Source organism: Octopus bimaculoides, chromosome 30 (assembly GCF_046866305.1).
Source record: "Octopus bimaculoides isolate indiv1 chromosome 30, ASM4686630v1, whole genome shotgun sequence".
In the NCBI taxonomy this organism is placed as follows: Eukaryota; Metazoa; Mollusca; class Cephalopoda; order Octopoda; family Octopodidae; genus Octopus; species Octopus bimaculoides.
Genome location: NC_142957.1, coordinates 6,577,668 through 6,600,167, shown reverse-complemented (window position 1 = coordinate 6,600,167; position 22,500 = coordinate 6,577,668). Strand labels below are relative to the sequence as shown.

Sequence of the window (22,500 nt, the reverse complement as noted above, 5' to 3'; positions counted from 1 at the left end):
CCGATGCTGGTGTGTTTGCGTCCCCGTAACTTAGAGGTTCGGCAAAAAGAGACCGATAGAATAAGTACTAGGCTTACAAAGAATAAGTCACGGGGTCGATTTTCTCGACTAAAGGCGGTTGTCCAGCACGGCCGCAGTCAAATAATTGAAACAAGTAAAAGACTAAAAGAGTAATCCCTAATTTTGTAAGCAGTTGTATGTATGTAGTACGCTTTTATTTTGTATGCAGTATAAATTAACCAAACACATGTATGAACTGCTAATTTAACGGCAAATGCCACAATAATCATTAGAGATAAATTTCTTGGGGATGTTTCAATGTGGCCTGCTTGTTTGTTGCACCTTGTTTACCATTTTGTCCTTGTTCTTTTGCCACGTCATGTACCCAGTTATGTATCTATATGTACATGTGGATGAACGTATATACATACATGTACATATATATGCATATACTCATATATTGTTTATATATATATATAGTTGACAGGAATGGCAACAAAAGAAAGAAAGAGACCTCGATATTATGCAAATAGAGGAATTTATCTGTAAAAATATGTGAGACTTATTCAGTAGCCATGATGAAACTCCGAAACTCGGAGTTTTATCATGGCTACTGAATAAGTGTCACATATTTTTACAGATATATATATATATATATATATATATATATATATATATATATATATATATATATATATATATGTGTGTGTGTGTGTGTGTGTGTGTGTGTGTGTGTTAATTTAAGGGTAAATGCCACAATAATTATTATAGATAAATTTCTTAATATATATATATATATACGAAGTTTTAAATTTAAATTTAAGAGAGAGATTTGATGCTAATATCCATTATTAATGTAATAATGGATATTAGCGTCAAATCTCTCTCTTAAATTTAAATTTAAAACTTTGGATATATAAACAAGGAGAACGATCCCTAAGGAGTCTAATTTAGACTTTTTGTCGGTGAAATCTCCTGCTATATTGGTAACGATTACATAGTTTTCTATGAAAAATTATATATATATATACATAATTAAGGGATCAGCAACAGTTTATATATATATATATATATATATGTTAATTTAAGGGTAAATATGTAATTGTAAATACCTTGCAACCGCTGCGATGATTATTAACTGGTAATTTGAATGGTAAATGTGTGTTTTTATACACTTTTGCCATCTCGTTGTTTTTTTTTTCTTTCAAGAGTTTCATCTCCAGCTGTTCGTTATGTCAGTCAACACACATTGACACACCATTTCTGCTTTGGCGGCTCAATTTGTGTTCCTCCCGCTCATTTCGTGAAAATATATTTGAAGAGAGGAGAAATTGAAAGAAGAGAAAGAAAGTTAAAGCTGTATGTGAGTGAGAGAGAGAGAGAGAGAGAGAGAGAGAGAGAGAGAGAGAGAGAGAGTGAAAGTCGTGATGACTGATGTCTTAAGGTAACACACACACACACATATACACACATACACACATAGAAAATGTGACGTCATCATAAAAATGTTTACGATATTTTATATATATAGATGCAGCACAGAATTTTGTCAGTGAACAGGTCGCGGTCTCAAAGCGTCGAAAATATTTTGACAAATTAAATTTAAATGTTGAAGTGAATCTAACGGATTTTGTGTTATTTTAAATGGCTTATAAACACCTTCCACGCTGCAATTGTTTTCGTTCCAGCACACGATCTCAGATCAGGTCACTTGCTATGCAAGTACATATCCTATATATATATATAGATATGCAGGGCAGGGAATCGTCAATTAGTAATAAAATTAATAATTAACAATTTTGCCGGGTAGCTCAGTATGAAAAAACCTTTTCGGTAAAAAACAGTATGAAAAAACCTTTTCGGTAAAAAACATTTTCGGTAAAAAACAAAAATTTATGATTATAAATGTTTTTTACCTATATATATATATATATATATATATATATATATATATATATATATATATATATATATATATATATATATATATATATTTAATACCTCGTTCAGAGATTTAACATTGTTTACGATATTTAATTTATGGAAAAGATCATGATGTTAACTTTTTGAAATGCAAATATGTGAATGGAAATTAAGTTTAATTTGTAGCCGAAATAGTACTGAATTCTGTGATACCCCTTACGTCAAAATCTGTAACTCGGTTTTCGAATGCATGAGGAATATCTTTTACTCTTTTACTTGTTTCAGTCTTTTGACTGTGGCCATGCTGGAGCACCGCCTTTAGTCGAGCAATTCGACCCCAGAACTTTTTCTTTGGAAGCCTAGTACTTATTCTATCGGTCTCTTTTGCCGAACTGCTAAGTTACGGGGACGTAAACACACCAGCATCGGTTGTCAAGCGATGTTGGGGGGGACAAACACAGACACATAAACATATACACACACACACACATATATATATACATATATACGACGGGCTTCTTTCAGTTCCAGTCTACCAAATCCACTCACAAGGCTTTGGTCGGCCCGAGGCTATAGTAGGAGACACTTGCCCAAGTTGCCATGCAGTGGAACTGAACCCGGAACCATGTGGTTTGTAAGCAAGCTACTTACCACACAGCCACTCATATTTATATATACTTTATTTAAAAGCAGCAGAAATATAACAAAAAACTGTTACTCTGAGTTTCCCGTTCATCGGACAGTTTTGTTAGAAACAAAACTGTCCGATGAACGGAAACAGTTTTTTGTTATATTTCTGCTGCTTTTAAATAAAGCATATTACTCTACCTCTAGTATTTGAGTACTCTTTTTTCCACCTTGTTGCACATTTATGTGCTTAGGACAGACTTCTTTCAAAATGAAAATATTATCTCGTGCCCTGATCTCTCATGTATACATGTTTAAAATTTCAGCACGATTGGTTGAACAATAATACTCAATTTATAAGGGCACAAAAAACAGACAGAACGGAATTTATATATTAGATGAGCCAATGAGGGAGACGTCTACATGGTAACCAGACCTGGTAGAAATAACAGCCAAATCTCCCTCAAATCACACCTTACTGTCTTATGTATGTATATATGTATGTATGAGCCAATGAGGGAGACCTCTACATGGTAGCTAGAGATGGTAGAAATAACAGTCAAATTTCCCTCAAAACACCCTCCTGTCTTATGTATGTATATATTATGTATGTATTAACAGTTCTTTGGATTTTTGCATTTGACAACTGTTGCTTTAAGATAATCATATTGAGCCCTCTACATATAGAGAGAGGTGGACAGAGAAAGAGAGACAGAGAGAGGAAAGAAGAGAGACATCTTAGCGACAGGTTTGGCTGACTGTCATCCCGTACTCCCCTTGTTGCCAGCTAAATGGTATGTGCCAGCTGTCTGAGCAACTCGTTGCTTTTAATGGCGGAAGAAACAGGACAAAATGATTACAAAAATAGCGATTCTCCCTTTAAAAATATACCCAAAATTTCCATTTCTTTGGATGATTCTAAGACCCACTAATGGGGGATTAACTCCCAAATTTTGGTCATTTTTTTATGGACTCCCCCACCACCATTTCAATGCATAAGGGTGGGAGTGGTAACTGTCTGCTTATTGTGATCATTTGTCTTTTGGTTTCCTGTAGCTTTGCTCTCTTTTACAAACCCAGTGAACATTTATGTTTCCAGTTTCAAAGAAATTTGAACAATAGATATAAGACCCAAGTTAAAAAGATTCCCAACAATTCAACTTCTCTGGTTGACTTTAAGACCCCACTAATAGGGGCCTTAACTCCCACATTTTAGAACTCCATGTGCTCCATTTTTCAGGAGCAAAAACCTTTGAATGGGTTTTATAAGATTTGGATTTGGGAATCTGGTAGTGAATAGCTGGCACCAGAGTACATCTCCAGCATTAGAAGCTGTGCAAAGGCAATGATAGTAATAATAATAATAATAATAATTAATTCTGTTTTATTGGCCACAAGGGCTAATATAAATCAAAAACATGTTAGGACAAAGACAGGATGAAGGTTACAAAGAGTTTTGTCTGAAAGGTAGAAAACGTTCGTGTAAACAGTAAATAATAATAATAATAATAATAATAATTATTATTATTATTATCATTATTATTATTATTATTATTTCTGCTCTAGGCACAAGGTCATGAAAATTTTGGGGGAAGGGGAATAGTCGATCACATCGACCCCAGTGCATATCTGGCACTTATTTCATAAACCCCAAAAGGATGAAAGGCAAAGTTGACCTCGGTGGAATTTAAACTCAGAATGTAGCAGCAGATGAATTACTGCTAAGCATTTTGCCCAGTGTGCTAACGATTCTGCCAGCTCACTGCCTTGATAATAGTAATAATAATGATGATGATGATGATGATGATAATAATAATAATAATAATAATAATAATAATAATAATAATAATAATAATAATAATAATAATAATAATAATAATAATAATAATAATAATAATAATAATAATAATAAAAAAATTAAAAAAGATGGTATAAACACACGCCAGAAAAGAAAGCAACCATACTCTGAGATATGCCAATATACACAGATAGAGAAATTAAGGCCAATAGACCAGATATAGTTGTCAAAGATCATGAAGAAAAAAAATGCTTTCTAATTGATGTATCAATACCAGCAGATGACAACGTTTCTCTAAAAGAAATGGAAAAACTTTCAAAATACAAAGACCTGGAAATAGAGATAACTCGAATGTGGAATCTAAAAACAGAAACAATTCCTATCATAGTAGGTGCCTTAGGTATAATAAAAAAATATTCAGACAAATACATAACAAAAACACCAGGACTTACAAATATATATAACATACAGAAAATTGCACTACTGGGCACTGCACACATCCTATGCAAAACACTTTCAATACAGTAAACATAAGAGCACCACAGCAAACCACAGCACATACCCAAGGCACACAGCTGCGCTCGGTAGTGAAGTGAAAGCATGTTATAAAAATAAAACTACTGAACAATAATAATAATAATAATAATAATAGTAATAGTAATAGTAATAATAATAACAATAAAAAAATACAGGAATCAGTTAAGGATTTTTTAAGGTCATCAGGGTCAGATCAAGGAAGAAGAAAAACTTATTGATTCCAGTAGATTTATTCTTTGATCTGTGAAGTGCATCGGAGGAATTTTTGCGATCAGTTTTCTTTGATTTTTGTTTCATAATAATCGCAGAGTGGTAACACCTTTTTTGTTTTTTTTGATGTAGTATTTTCAGCAGTAGCAGCAACAGCAGGAGTGAGGATTCTTCACTCAACTGTGGAACCGATTAACCAATATTTACGGTTGAATGACATTCTGCTATTTAGTTTAGCCTATAATTGAGATATTTATTCATAATTCGGCTCAGAGTGAGTTTGGAGGAAGAAGCATAGTTTTTTCTCCTTCATCTCTCTTCTTCTTCTTCTTCTCCTCCTCCTCCTCCTCCTCCTCCATGTTGTTGCCATTGCTACTGTTGGGAAACTGAACCATCATACAATCAGTATTTCAGGACAGTCATTTTTTTTTCTTTCCTGCCAAATAAACACATGCACTATTTATTCAGCCTTCACTCGTTCATTATTTTTACTTATTTTAACTCATGTCCATTGTCCGGAAATCTTTCGTCACACATCTGTGACCTCTTCAGCGACCCTTTCCGTCCTCATGTTTCCTCCTGCTCTACTTAATCCATTCTCTCCTTCTATGATGTGTTTCCAATATATTGTGGTGGTGGTTGGCACTCCGTCGGTTACAACGACGATGGTTCCAGTTGATCCGATCAGCAGAACAGCCTGCTCGTGAAATTAACGTGAAAGTGGCTGAGCACTCCACAGACACATGTACCCTTAACGTAGTTCTCGGGGCGATTCAGTGTGACACAGAGTATGACAAGGCTGACCCTTTGAAATACAGGTTACAACAGAAACAGGAAGTAAGACTGAGGGTAAGTTGTGGTGAAAGAGTAGAGCAGGGTTCGCCACCATCCCCTGCCGGAGCCTTGTGGAACTTTAGGTGTTTTCGCTCAATAAACACTCACAATACCCAGTCTGGGAATCGAAGCCGCAATCCTACGACTGCGAGTCTGCTGCCCTAACCACTGGGCCATTGCACCTCCATGTTTCCAATATATATACTGGGTGTTTCAAAAAATTTGATATCATTTCACAATCTAATAACTTTGCCAGTTCTTGTTCAAATGACTTCAAATTTTAACAGCATGTGTAGAAACAGGTCAAAATTTTATGTTTAATGCTTGATATGTTTATCTTTTCTAGTATAGAAATGGCATTCACTGGAAGAGAAAAGTCATTTTGTGTTGGAGTATGCTCGAACACGGTCGAACAAGACTGTGCAATGTGCATGAGAGAGTTCTCTAAAAAGTTACCAATGGCGATGCAGATTTGAACATGGCACAAAAAGTTCAAAGAGGAAATGCTCTCTGTGCAGGACAAAAGGATCTGGATGACCACTAACATCAGAAGAAATGGTTAAGTGGGTTCGCCAAAAACTCATGCGAAGTCTGGAAACCCAAATTCCTCCAACGACAGTTTGGCATCTCCTGAGGAAATGCTTGCTAATGAAACCCCCCAAGCTGCAGCCCATTTAGGCCATAACAGCAGATGACAAGTGAAAGTGCAAACACGGAGCTATGTGAAGGGCCTGGTCTATGTCCCCACCTCTTCCTGCAAACCTAGAGGAACTTGAACAGAGAATCACTACCGCACTGGAGACTGTTACCCAAGACATGCTGCAGCATGTTTGGGAGGAGCTGGACTACTGACTTGTCTCAGGTGGTGTGCATATTGAACATTTGTGAAATTGTTCATGGAATCCACATAGCTTTGAATTTCTCATTCAAATTTGGAGGAATAAATCTTATGTTAGAAAATTACTATTTTTAAACCTTACAACGTGAGATATTCAGCAACAGTACTTTGTAGTAAAGATTGTTTGCCAACATAACATGGCAGTCCTGGTTTAAGACTAATGTTGCTGTAATTTAGCCCCAGGAGACATTGTCTCCAGCTGGCTAAACGATACTATCTTATATCAAAAATATAAGGACACAGACCATGTCATATAACCAGCTAGAGACGATGTCTCCTGGGGCTAAATTACAGCAACATTACTCCTAAACCAGGACTGCCATGTTATGTTGGCAAGCAATCTTTACTACAAATCTTCTGTTGCTCAACATTAAGCCTGTTTAGTTTCATTTGCTTTGACTCTGTAGTTTCTGTGATATTTACATCTCAAATGATATCAAATTCTTTGAAACACCCCGTATATATTGATTCAAATTGATTCCTGTGTACTCAAGGAATATCCGTCTTCTGTTAACTTCAAAACAGAAACCCATTTTGTAACTGTATATATCTAACTAAACAAATTCCCTCTCTTTCTCTTTCTTTTCTCATTCGTTCAGGTTGTGTGGTTCACTGCTCTATTCCCATACGTTGTCCTGTTCATTCTTATGATTCGTGGGGCAACACTGCCGGGGGCCCTAGATGGCATCAAATATTATCTAACACCAGACTTCTCAAGACTTGCATATTCCGAGGTAAGTTCACTCTGCAATGTTTGTTTTCCTTGTAAAACGCCACTTTTGTTTATTCCTATTACTCGTTTTACTCTTTTACTTGTTTCAGTCATTTGACTGCGGCCATGCAGGAGCACCGCCTTTATAGTCGACCAAATCGACCCCAGAGCTTATTCTTTGTAAGCCTAGTACTTATTCTATCGGTCTCTTTTGCTGAACCGCTAAGTTACAGGGACGATATGCTGTAGGGGAGGAAGAGGCTAAACAAGGATGAGAGGAGGAGATGAGATTAGAAGATGGAGAAGGGGGGGCAATACAGGAGGGGAGAGCATGGGGTGGGGAAGGAGGGTGGGTGTTGGGAATATGTGATCTGAATTGGCTCTGCATATATTCGGAGATTTTACTTGTTTATAATCTTATCTCGTCTGTTTAAGTAGTACAGGTTTGATGTGTGTGTGTATGTGTATGCATGTGTGTGTGTGTGTGTGCGGGTGAGAGAGAGGGAGAGAGAGGGACTGTACATATGTGTGTATGTGTTTGAGACTGTATGTGTGTGTGTATATAAGATTGTATATATATGTGTGTTTGTGTGTGTGTGTGTATGGGTGAGGGAGAGAGAGAGGGACTGTACATATATGTGCGTGTGTATATGTGTGTGTATGTTTGAGACTGTATGTATGTGTGTATGTAAGATTGTATATATATATGTGTGTGTGTGTGTGTTTAAGACTGTACGTATATGTGTGTGAAGCTGTGTATATATATATATATATATATATATATATATATGTGTGTGTGTGTGTGTTTGTTTGTATGGGTGAGGGAGAGAGAGAGAGGGACTGTACATATATGTGCGTGTATCTATGTGTGTGTATATTTGAGTCTGTATGTATGTTTGTATGTAAGATTGTATATATATATGTGTGTGTGAGACTATATATATATGTCTGTGTGTGTGAGTGAGTGTGTGTGTGAGTGAGTGTGTGTATGTTTGAGACTGTATGTATGTGTGTACGAGACTATATATATGTGTGTGTGAGATTGTATATGTGTGTGTGTGAGTGTGTGCACACGCATGTGTGTGCACACGCATGTGTGCATGCATATGTGCACATACATACATGTGCATATATATGTGTGTGTGTGTGTGTGTATCTGCACATTTATGTATACATGTATGTATGTACATGTGTGTCAGAATACAACTTAACATAATCCAGTTAGTAAATCATATAACAATACTTTTTAGAAGAATATTTTTTATACAACTGTATATTTTTCATATAGTTTTTTTTCTTTTTGTCCTCCATGCAGAAAAAATGTCTACTTTTTCTTTAAAAAAAAAAACTGAAGTATTTTGCAACTTTCTTTTCCCATGATGCAGTTGTAAGATGGAAGACTTTTGCAAAAAAGTTGTTGTTATTGTAATGTTTCTATGAAGAGCAGTAAATAATTCCGATAGAAAACAATCAGATACGATGAATTCAATAAACTTACTTTCTACCTTTTAAGTCAGCACTAAATATGGAACTAATATTTATTCCTGGTAAGGGGGCAAGCTGGCAGAATCGTTAGCATGCCAGGCGAAATGCTTAGCGGTATTTCATCCGCTGCTATTATTCTGTGTTCGAATTCCGCCGAGGTAGACTTTGCCTTTCATCCTTTCGGGGTCGATTAAATAAGTACCAGCAAAAGATACCGATAGAATAAGTACTAGGCTTACAGAGAATAAGTCCCGGGGTCGATTTGCTCGACTAAAAGGCGGTGCTCCAGCATGGCCACAGTCAAATGACCGAAACAAGTAAAAGAGTAAGGTAGTGAGCTGGCAGAATCGTTAGCATGCCGGACAAACTGCTTAGCGGCATTTCATCCATCTTTATGTTCTGAGTTCAAATACTGCCAGAGCCAACTTTGCTTTTTACCCTTTTGGGGGTCGATAAAATAAGTACCAGTTGAGCACTTGGGCTGATTTAGTCAACCTACCCTTTCCCATGAAATTGCTGGCCTTGTGCCAAAATTTGAAACCAAGATATATTAAACTTTTGTTTCCATGTTCCTCTCTATCTTCTATTTTCCTTTCTTTCTCTCTGTAAACAACAGGTATGGGTGGATGCTGCCACACAAGTCTTCTTCTCTCTCGGCCCAGGATTTGGTGTTTTATTGGCATTTGCAAGTTATAATGATATTCATAATAATGTTTATCGGTAAGTAAGACAACCTATTTTTCCTTACATAATACAATTCTATATTTAAGAGCTGAGGAATTCACGTGCATTATTTACATTATTTACATTCAACCGATATTTGTCCTCATCTTGTTTGTTGTTAACACAACGTTTCAGCTGATATACCCTCCAGCCTTCTTCAGGTGTCTTGGGGAAATTTCGAACTCGAGATGCTATGGCTCATCTTCTAATATTCCTCATTACCATCATAACGATAATGGGTTATTATCTTACTATCTTGTCTTACTTACCTCTTAAAGATACTTACCTTGGTATATTAAAACACAAACAATACCTTTGTGGGGTGGTGTCTGTATGATTTTTCTGGGTATTATGGCGAAAATATACGATACACCGTTTCGTATTACTGGTATATTCTACAAAATGAGAAAAACGCAGTCATTGTTTCATCTTTCAGATGCATACATAAATAAATAATTTTACATAGGTGGAATGATTAGAGGAGGTCTTCACGGTCATTTTAAGACCAAAACCAGCTTCCTAACTTCATTTCTTACCATGGTATTGCATTCTGAAAGTCATGAAATGTTGTGTTTTTCTTGGTTTTTAAGTTATGGCACTTACAACGGTCTGTTAACTAAACGCCTCATATATACATACACATATATGGTGAGCCTCTTTCAGTTTCCGTCTACCAAATCTACTAACAAGGCTTTGGTTGGCCCAAGACTATAGTAGAAGACATTTGCCCAAGGTGTCACACAGTGGGACTGAACTTGGAACCATGTGGTTGGGAAGCATGCTTCTTACAACACAGCCACACCTGTGCCTATATAAGACTGTTTTAAAAATATCTATTTGTCTATCTCTTTGTCTCTCTTTTTATCTATCTTTCTATCCCGCTTTCTTTCTCTATTTACCTGTCTTTCTGTTTATTTATCTACTTATTTATCCATTTCTCTTTCCTTCTTTCAGAGACGCCATACTAACCAGTATTGTTAACTGTATGACCAGTTTTTTCTCTGGCTTTGTTATCTTCATGATTTTGGGCTATATGTCACAACACTCAAATCTACCCATTTCAGAGGTGGCTACACAAGGTAGGTAGGACACCTCCAGTCCACATACCAGTAAGGTGCGTGGCGAAGGCAACACCACACGACTTGTCCTCACCACCAATACCACCACTACTCCACAACATGCTTTAACCCAAATACTGCACCACCACCGCCGCCGCTGCCAACATCACCACACAACATGTCACTCAACTTACATCAAACACACACATACTCCCACCATATCCCTTGCTGGGGAGGTTACTTTTCAACTGATTGTCTTACTTCTAGGAGGTTTCATACCTTGCGCAAGTGTCTTCTGCTATGGCCTTGGGGACAACCAAAGTCTTGTAAGTCGATTTGGTAGACAGAAACTGAAAGAAGCTCATCATGTGTGCATCTATATATATATATATATATATATATATATATAAATTTTATAAAGAATATTCAAAAGGAATATTTTATTGAGCTTATATTAAGTGCTCTATTACTTTGAGCAAATAGATACATATATGTTTTTATATCATTAATAAATTTTATAATTTATATCATTAATAATTTTATAAATTTATTAATGATATAAAAACATATATATATATATATTTAAAATCTGAAGATTCAGAATAATTATTCTGAATCTTCAGATTTTTTCAATATGCTAGGCCACTGGTTTGAAATTGATATTAATCAAATTAATATTCAATTTTTCACCCTTATTATTTAAATTTATATATATATATATATATATATATATATATAGTGAGTTCAAAAAAGAAAAATGACAAAAAAACAACAAAAAACAACGCGAGGACGTGATACAGATATTGTGTTACTGGCCGCTCAGGAAAGGAAAGAAAGAGAATTTGACGTTTCGAGCAGAGCTCTTTGTCGGAAATATAGGAAAGTCCAAAGAAGGGAAGACGGAGGAAGAAAAAATCGCCAACGATATACACGAGGTTACATTGAACTAATTGAGCACAGAGGGCGACCTAATCAAAATTGCTAGCCTTGTGCCAAAACTTGAAATTATTATTATTATTATTACTATTACGATTATTATTATTATCATTATTATTATTATTATTATTATTGTTATTAAGGCTGCAAGGTGGCAGAATCATTAGCATGCCAAGCAAAAAGGTTACCAGCATTTTGTCCCTCTTTATATTCTGAGTTCAAACGCTGATGAAGTTGACTTTGCCTTTCATCATTTTGGGGATCGATAAAATAGGTACCAGTTGAATACTGGGGTGGGGTGGGGTGGGGGAGGTCAATGTAATCAACTTAGCCCTCTCACCAAAATTGCTGGCCCTTGTGCCAAAATTTGAAATGAATAATTAAATATTAACTCTGTTTCTCTCTCTCTCTGTTGTATCTTTTGCAGGTCCTGGTTTAGTGTTCGTTGTATATCCAGAAGCTATAGCTACACTCCCAGGTGCAACATTTTGGGCATTGATATTCTTCCTCATGTTGCTTACCCTAGGTCTAGACAGTTCGGTAAGTACAAGGTTTGAAACCTGTGATATTTACTCTCCAAAATCTCCACCCAGATGAAATGGTTATAAGCCAAATGATAGCCTAACACCTCCACCAAGATTTACTGAACCTGCAGCATTCATCATCCTAACCTCTACATCAAGATCTATTTAAGTCTGGTTCATCTGATATCCTGACATCTCCATGTAGACATATTGATCCAAGACTACCCAATATCCTAACATCTCCATTAAGATGCACTGAGTCTAAATCAACCAGCATCCTTATAGTTAAACTTTGACTAACTGAGCTTAAATCATCCAACATTCTAACATCTTCACACAGACATACAGAGCCTAGATTACCCAACATACTAACTTCTCCACTAAGATGTATTGAGTCTAGATCAACTAACATTGTTACAACTAAACCAAGATCAACTGAGCTTAGATTGCCAGGCAGCCTAATAGCTTCACACAGATGTAGTGAGCTTGAATTATTTGTCAGTCAAACATACCCACCAAGAGGTACTGAACCTAGATTACTCAATATTCTGGGGCGAAGATCACCCAGCATCGTCACATCTAAACCTAGACCAATTGAGCTCAGATTGCCCCACATCTTAACATCTTTAGCCAGATGCACTGAGCTTGGATTACTCATTATCCTAACATCTCCATCTAGATGAGCCTAGATTACCCAAATCCTGTTGCCTCTACCAAGTCTACCTTGATCATTTGATACCCTTACTTCTACATCCTGACGTACTGAGCATAAATTACACTGTATAACACAATTCTTGTCCTCAGATAGTAACTGTTATTTCATATTTTCTGACCCCTAGAAAGTTTGAAAAATGGCTAATAATTCCTTCAAACTTTGCCTTTGTTACGTTTATTCAAATCCCAAAGAATTCCTCTCAACACATGGCTGTGATGCTCCGCCATTACTCCTGTTCATGATCAGAAATGCACATATTGTCAGCCACTATGGGAAAGTTGATAGGCAGGAAATAAAAAAAGGGTAAAGTTGACAAGACATTTCAGAAACGTTGGATACACCACTCCCTACAGTAATTTCGCAGAATTTTTCCTGGCTTTTTCCAGATAACACAAGCCTTGCCACTGTAGACCACTACCACCAATCTCCATGGATTCTGTTTTATCTGATATATAAACATAATACACAATTCCTATAGCCCCTCTATTGTAAAGAATTATAACCAAAAGATATTATTGTATTTCTCTGTATTGATATCTTTTCTCTCTCTGTTATCTCCCTTGAACAGTTTGGTGGCTCAGAAGCTATCCTGACAGCTTTAGCAGATGAGTTTCCATGGTTACGAAGACATCGAGAATTATTCGTGGCGATGTTGTTTACCGTATACTTTGTAGTTGGATTAGCTAGTTGTGCTCAGGTACAGTACATTATTATTATTATTGTTGTTCTTCTTCTTATTATTATTATTGAGTGAGAGAGCAGTGCATGCCATCAAAGTAACACTGGGGTAAAATATACGAAGTCCAGTATACCCATCATGACTACCCGTCTGATAAGGGTACACCAGGCACATGCATCACAACCATATGTGCGCGACATGGTGATCTCATATCAAGATAAACAGTGCATGACCTTGCAGGTGAGGCCCAGTTAGAATTTTCTTCAGGTAGAGTAGCCCATCCCACTCAAAAGAGCCCTGAATAAAGGTTGTTTAAGGATGTTGAACAAAAATCCATGTTTCCAAAGGTAAATTATCCAAACCCCAAAGAATTCCTCTCAACACATGGCTATGATGCTCCCCCACTACTTCTGCTCATGATCAGAGATGCACATATCGTCAGCCACCAAGGGACATGCTCAACTGGTTAAGGTCAAACAACTGAGAAACAAATCTGTGGTATTAAGCAGAATATTTTCTGTAGCCCATCTTTTATACCAAGACAAAACAATGTACATGATAACACTTGCAATCAGTTAAGATCAGAAGCCATGACAGCCACTGCCTGGTACTGCATTAGAGCATTTATTATTATTATTATTATTATTATTATTATTATGATAAGGCGGCAAGCTGGTAGAATTGTTAACATGCCTGGTAAAATGTTTAGCAGTATTCCATCTGCTGCTATGTTCTGAGTTTCAATTCTGTACCAGTACCAGTGAAACACTGGGGTCAATTAAATCGACTAGTCCCGTCCCACCAAATTTCAGGCCTTGTGCCCTATAGTAGAAAGGATCATTATCACCATCATCATCATCATTATTATTATATTTAAATCATGCCAAGGTCGACTGTGCCTTTCGACCTTTCAGGGTCAATAAAATTAGTACCAGTTACGCACTGGGGATCAATGTAAATCGACTTAATCCCTTCCCCCAAATTTGAGGCCTTGTGCTTCCAGTAGAAAGGATTATCATCATCATCATCATTATGACCATCATTCATGACCGAAGGGGGTTTTATCCTATTCAAGCAGTAGGTCGGCAGAACCATCATAGTCGTGTCAAGATGTTACCATACATTTATATTCTTATATTCTCATATTCTTGTATTCTTATATTCTGCTATTTTTCTATTCCACGTCATTCCAGGGAGGAGCATATGTGGTTCATCTGATGGATAGATATGCCGCCGGTTATTCTATTTTATTTGCTGTCTTTTTTGAAAGTATAACAATTTCTTATTGTTACGGTAAGTGTACAGAACAGTAAGTGTAATAAATGGTAAGTGTAAGGAATTGTAAGTGTAGGGGGGCAGTAAATTTAGGGGAATGGTAAGTGTAGGGGATAGTTAATGTAGAGAATGGTAAGTGTAGGGGATGGTAAGAGTAATGAATGATAGTGAAGGAATTGCAAGTGTAGAGGGACAGGAAATATAGGGGGTAAGTGTAGGAATAGTAAGTGTAGGAATAGTAAGTGTAGGAATTGTAAGTGTAAGGGGTTGTAAGTGTAGTGAACTGTAAGTGTAGGAACTGAGTGTAAAAGTGGTAAGTGTAAAGGGGGTGAGTGTAGGAAGGGTAAGTATGGGAATGGTAAGTGTAGAAGTGTTAAGTGTAGAGGATGGTAAGTGTAATGAATGGTAAGTGTAGGAATTGTAAGTGTAAGGGATGTTAAGAGTAGGTAGTGGTAAATGTAGGGAATTGTAAGTGTAGGGGATGGTAAATGTAGGGGGTAGTAAGTGTTTGAATGGTAAGTGTATAGGTGTTGAATGTAGAGAATGGTAAGTGTAATGAATCATACACCACTACCACAAGCAGAACACCACCATCACCACCACAACTACAACCACCACCACCATCACCACCACCACCATCACCACCACCACTACCACCACTACAACCGGAACACCACCCCCACCAACACTCCAGTCGCCACCACAATCACTACCACCACCGCCGCCACCACCACTACCACTACAACCAGAACACCACCATCACCACTGCCACCACCACCACAACCACCACCGCCATTGCCGCCCCCGCCGCCACCACCACCACCACTACCACCACTACCACCACTACAACCAGAACACCACCATTACCACTACCCCAATCACCACTGCTACCACCACCACAACCACCACTACCATCACCACTACAACCAGAACACCACCATTACCACTACCCCAATCACCACTGCCACCACCACCACCATCACCACCACCACCACCACCACCACTCTCCACCTATCCCATACCTGCTGTATACTTCATGCTCGCTTCACCGACAACAACCTCCCCATGCCCACCACGTCAATGGCATCCACCTCTCTTCTTACATATCCGCCACCAAACCAAGGGCATGCATCCACCACTCCCTCTGCCCCGCTCACCACTACCCTCCTTGTCCTCCTGACGTCATGCTGACCACTCACGACGCCGGTCATTCTTCGTTCTTTCAGGCGTGGACAAGTTCTCTGACGATATTGAATCTATGATGGGATTCCGCCCCGGTTTCTACTGGCGGGTCTGCTGGAAATTCGTAGCACCTGTATTCTTAATGGTAAGTCATCATCATCATCATCATCATCATCACCACCACCACTATCATCATCATCGTCATTGTCATCATCATTCTCATCGCCATCATCATTATGACCATCATCATCATCATAACCATCGTCATCATCATCATCATTCTCATCACTGTCATCATTATGATTGTCATCGTCATCATCACCATCACCATTATTGTCATCATCATTTTCATCTTGATCAATGATGATGATATTGTCATCATCGTCATCGTCATAATCATCATGGTCATCATCACTGCCATCATCATCATCATGTTCATCATGATCACCAGCATCATCACCATCATCATCATCATCATCATCATTGTTGTCAATGCCACCATCATCATCGTCGAGTGAAAACGATGAAGGTTCACTCGCCATTCCCCCCACCATCATTAAATCCACCCTTCACCACCTCCCATCCGCCATTACCCCCCATCATCTTTAAACCACCCCCATCCGATCATCCCTTTTTATTTCATATTTACAATTTCTCCTCTCCTTCCAGTTCAACATAATATTCGGTCTGGTTGCTTACCAACCCCTAAAATACGACGACTATGAGTACCCTTGGGCGGCTAATCTGATTGGTTGGTGCGTTGCTCTCTCCTCTATCCTCTGTATTCCAGGATTCGCTATATTTGGTCTGGTCACCACACCCGGGACAGCTAAAGAGGTAAGACAATATTTGCAACCGCACACCTAACTAACCACAAGCAAGCTACAGCTGGCCATAAAATTTTTTCTTTGATTGTTACTGTTGTTTTTTTTGTTTTTTTTTATATTTAAATTCTCTATTGCTTCTCTACTTTCTCAGTGTTGTCTCATTGATGTTGTTGCTATTTCTTGCTGATAACGTTGATAATGCTTTTCTTTCCACCCCTGCCGCATTACTTTTGTTCGATCATGCTGTTGCTATATTCTCGATCCTTTTACGGTGCTATTTTCATCAACGTTACAAATAATGTTGCTATTTTCCCCCCTTCATTGTTGCTATTTCCTTGGTGCTGCTGCTTTCTCAGTATTAATGTTGCTATTCTTTGTATGCATTGCCATTGATGTTGCTATATCCTTGATATTGCTCTTTTCATGTAATTGTTGTTGATGTTGCTAATTTCTTAATATTTGCTGTTGCTATTTTCTCAATGTTATCGTTACTGTTTCCTCAGTGTTGCTGTTGCAATTTTCTTGATCTTGTTGCTTTTGTTGTTCTTTTACCCATGTCTGTGTTGCTATTGGTGTTGCAACTGTCTCCATTGTTGCTATTGGTGTTGCTACTGTTGGTGTTCTTGTTGTTATCGACATTCCTATTTTGTTAATGTTAGAGTTAATAATGTTACCACTGTTTTTGTTGCTAGTATTTCTGTTGCCATTTAAGTTGATATTCATAACGTCTCCACTATTGCTACTTTTTATGTTGCTATTTTGTTTGTGCTAATGTTGATAATACCTCGCTCTTTTACTGTTGTTGTTGTCAAAGGTGCTGTTACTGCTTTGTTGACATTTTGCATTGATAATGTCTCCACTGTTGCTATCCACCACTGCTACTGGTTGTATTATTGCTATTTTAGTACACGTTGCTAATTCCACCACCGTTGCTTCGTTAATTGTAATGTCAATCTTCTCCAACTGTTTCAGTTTCTGCATGATTGTGCCAAATTCTCTTTCCAGAAGTTGATGTTTCTCAGTCATTTTGTTGTTGCTACTTTCTTCGTATTGGGTGTTTGTAATGACTCCCCTGTTGCTACTGCTAATGTGGCTATTACTGTTTTATTGTCGTTGCTATGTTGCTATGTGTGCCAGTATTTATTATGCCTCTGCCGTTGCTGCTCAGTCAACAAAATAGCAACAACTGTTGCTGTTGTCATTTTGCTCCCAGTTACTGTTGCTAACAATAGTGCTAACAATAGTGCTACTGTTGGTGCTCATACTTTCACTACCGTTGCTAATGTTGCTATTATCGGCATTAGTGTTGCTGCTGCTGGAGCAACTTGAAATGAAGTGTTTCGATGATATCAGAAAAGAAACAGCAATTTTAGCAAAACATATTAAGCAACACTAATAATAAATACAAAAAACATAAAAATAAACAAGCTTTTGACAGTTTTATAGATAGTTGAAAATTATGATGCTATGATGCTAGGTGTTTCCATTATTTTGTCCAACCCCTGTACATACATACATACATACATAGATACATACATACATAGTATATTTGATGGCTTGAAAAATGCATGGGCGCATCAGACATGTCCCAATTTCAGCAGCATACATTCAGAGAAAAATACTTTGAATGCATAAAACCATGTAACATTGGCCCAACATTGCATATAGAACCCAGGGTGATATTTTTGAGACATTTTGGTGGAGAAAAACCAGTATGTCCTATATGACATCAAATATGGCACACACACACACACACACACATATATGTACATATGCACACACAAAAATAAAAATACATACATCATGCACACATACATACATATATATATATATATATGTGTGTGTGTGTGTATATATATATATATATATATATATATATATATATATATATATATATACACATATATATATATACATAAATATATACATACATATACATATTGTTTTATTTAATCATTTTGCTTATGTCAGTCATTTATTTATTTAATTATTTATTTATTTATTTATTCATTTATTTGTTTATTTATTCATTTATTTGTAATGCCTGTTGTTGTTATTGCTGTTGTTTTCCATGTGTGTAATCCACCGTTTGGCTTCAGCTACACATGACGAGATGTGCACACGAGCACGCAATTGCATCTTCCGGAACGCCGTTTCTCAGCAATACAAGATTTGCACACCCACCCACCTCCCTGCTGCCTCCCTTTCTTCATTATCAATTCATATTTTTGCATTTTGTTCTTTCATTCTTTCTCTTTCTCTCTCTCTCTCTCTCTCACTATGATACCGTCTATACGATATACATGACATGCATCTATAATTCATACATACATACGATTTGTTGCTGTAAATTATTACTATTTGTTTTCTTTCACATCCTTCATTGTAATAATAAGCTGGTGGATTCCCAGGCAGCAATTATAATTTTAATGCTGTCAACACTGCCAGATTGAATGGTACTGCCTAGGTGTCAAAACCATTGTGATATCCGTTTGGCAGCTGATGATGGGAGTACACTTTTGTACTCAGCATCGAATTTCTTGTTTCTTAGTCCCATTATTCTGAGTTGCCCTTCATTCTTTTTAAAGTGGAAAGTGTTTTTAGATTCACATTTTATGGGTGTTGCTTATTTTGGTATCGTTTGGCTTTCTTCATAGGTGACCTAATTAAGAGTGAACAATGTTTAGATGTTAGTGTCTAGTTTTTGGAGGTTCTTTATAATATAAATGTAATATAATGAAATGTAAAAAAAATGTAAATAATTCCTCATCTCCTAAAATCCTAGTGTTTATGTCTGAATCAATCACATTGGCTTTGCCTATTGTGAAGTGACAACAAAACATGCTGGTAATAATATCTCATCAGTGAAGATGAAAACGAGACTGTGAAGGTCTAGAAACTTTGATGAGAGAAATAGGAATTGTGTTATTTCAAACAGCAAGAAACACATTCAAAAAAATTGAGAGAAAAAAAGAAACATTGAAAAATATAAAACTAGACTAGCGCCCACTACATTCTCGGAGGGGTTGGCGTTAGGAAGGGCATCCAGCTGTAGAAACTCTGCCAAATCAGATTGGAGCCTGGTGTAGCCATCTGGTACACCAGTCCTTAGTCAAATCGTCCAACCCATGCTAGCATGGAGGGCGGACGTTAAACGATGATATATATATATATATATATATATGTCTGTAGATAGATAGATAGACATACATATGCATATATATAGATAAAGTAACAAACTGAGGAAAAGAGAACCTTCAAAGGGGCGTGTTAAACATCCAATTCACTGGTACGTCAGTTGAATATCATATAAATATGGGTATAATGCAATTACAAAGATAAATTAAATTAAGAGATACTATTGACAATCCAATAATTTATTTATATTACAAATATTACATAATACACTATGAATATAATATAACATAATATATAACATCAACAATTATTTAAAAAATCATACTAGGCCAACAAATTGTTTTGTCTTAATATACATTTTCTGATATATATACATAATAAGAGTTCCCTTATATATAAGTCATCTCAGGGTCATAGTTTAAAGATAGATGAAATTCCGTATGAAAGGACGGCTGGATTGTAAAAATTAATTCAAATGTCTTTGTATTATGACCCTTCAAATGTCTTTGTATTAAGTCGAAACAATTTGCTGGTCTTTTATATATATATATATTTTTAATAACAGTTTATGTTATATAATATTATGTTTAGGGGAGTTTGTAACTACTGCTTTGTACAATATAACTTAATAGATTCTAGATATTTCTCTAACATTCTTGTTCATTGTCATCAACATCTTTTCTTCTTCATCTTCTTCTTCATCTTCTTCTTCTTCTTTTTCTTCTTCTTCCTCTTCCTCTTCTTCTTCTTCTTCTTCTTCTTCTTCTTCCTCTTCTACTTCTTCTTCTTCTGCTTCTTCTTCTTCTTCTTCTTCTTCTTCCGCTTCTTCTTCCACTTCTTCTTCTTCTTTTTCCACTTCTGCTTCTTCTTCTTCTTCTTCTTCTTCCGCTTCTTCTTCCACTTCTTCTTCTTTTTCCGCGTCTGCTTCTTCTTCTTCTTTTTCCGATTCTTCTTCTTCTTCGTCGTCGTTGTTGTTGTCGCCGTCGTCATCATTATCTTCCTATACTTCATCATCATCATCATCATCTTCTCTTCCTTCTCCTCCTTCTCCTTTGCCTCCTTCTTCCACAAAATTCCAATATTACGAACCCTATTGTAACCATCATTTTTGTTGTCTTCTTTTTTTTTTTCCTCTTTCCCTCCCTCTCCGTCCCGCGCTCTCTCTCTCTCTCTCTCTCCCTTCTCCTCCTTCTCTCCTTTCTAGCGTCTGACGTATCTAACCACCCCGGTGCCATGGAAACGAAGAAAGAAGACTGGTAAATCGAAGATTACAAACAGCCGCATATAACCTTCATTTTCCTCATTTTTGTAGCGCTTCAAATACTTGTTGACTCCCGTACCTGAGAAGAGACGGAAAAAAACAGGTAAATCCAAGAAGACAAACACCCGCATAAATGGAGGGAGCGGAGGAAAAGCTGAGCAGGTGTGAATGAAAAAAAACAAAACCAAAAACAAGCAAAATTAAAACAAACAAACAAAATAATAAAACATTCAAACAAAAAAAAACAGATAAAAAATAACATACATACATAGAAATAACACACACACATATATATATATAAATATACATATATATGTATCTGCATGTGTGGGTGTGTTTGTACGCACATGCATATGCATATATATACATACATGTATATGCATTCATATATATATATATACACACATACATATGTAGATGAAGAAAAATTGAAAAATATAAACAACAAAAACAGAAAAATTGTTACAAAGCACACAAACAAAAGTAAATCTATATGGATGTATATCTATATCTATCTATATATATATGCACGTGTGTGTGTATATATATATACATATATATATATATATATATATATATATATATATATATATATACATATATATATATATATATATATACATAAATATATATATATATATATACATAAATATATATATATATATATATATACATAAATATATATATATATATATATATATATATATATATATATATATATACATAAATATATATATATATATATATATATATATACATAAATATATATATATATATATATATACATAAATATATATATATATATACATAAATATATATATATATATATATACATAAATATATATATATATATATACATAAATATAGATATATATATATATATACATAAATATAGATATATATATATATATACATAAATATATATATATATATATACATAAATATATATATATATATATACATAAATATATATATATATATATACATAAATATATATATATATATATATACATAAATATATATATATATATACATAAATATATATATATATATATACATAAATATATATATATATATATATATATATATATATATATATATATATATATATATATATATACATATACATATATATATATACATATATATACATATACA

The 22,500-nt window shown here is 35.8% G+C and overlaps 1 protein-coding gene and 1 long non-coding RNA gene across 37 annotated transcripts in view; one reads left to right on the top strand and one right to left on the bottom strand.

Moving 5' to 3' along the window:
• The window catches only part of LOC149130173 (uncharacterized), a 23,084-nt gene extending 21,833 nt beyond the window's left edge, over positions 1-1,251 (bottom strand). The window contains exon 1 of the long non-coding RNA XR_016239191.1: positions 1,113-1,251. This is a non-coding gene — a long non-coding RNA (uncharacterized LOC149130173). The remainder of the gene's footprint in view (positions 1-1,112) is intronic.
• Positions 1-21,587, top strand: part of LOC106874339 (sodium-dependent dopamine transporter) — a 232,256-nt gene extending 210,669 nt beyond the window's left edge. For 31 of the 36 annotated variants that reach the window (XM_089346125.1, XM_089346121.1, XM_089346122.1 and 28 more), the window contains 9 exons: positions 7,427-7,561; positions 9,641-9,744; positions 10,702-10,826; positions 12,169-12,281; positions 13,549-13,677; positions 14,853-14,952; positions 16,161-16,261; positions 16,786-16,953; positions 21,394-21,587. In XM_089346125.1, the coding sequence (XP_089202251.1) occupies positions 7,427-7,561; positions 9,641-9,744; positions 10,702-10,826; positions 12,169-12,281; positions 13,549-13,677; positions 14,853-14,952; positions 16,161-16,261; positions 16,786-16,953; positions 21,394-21,510 (1,092 nt within the window). In that variant the 3' untranslated portion in view covers positions 21,511-21,587. Of the gene's footprint in view, positions 1-7,426; positions 7,562-9,640; positions 9,745-10,701; positions 10,827-12,168; positions 12,282-13,548; positions 13,678-14,852; positions 14,953-16,160; positions 16,262-16,785; positions 16,954-21,285 lie in introns of all 36 variants that reach the window. The other 5 variants (XM_089346126.1, XM_089346124.1, XM_089346118.1 and 2 more) reach the window with 1 other exon arrangement.
• Positions 21,588-22,500: the final 913 nt, after the last annotated feature.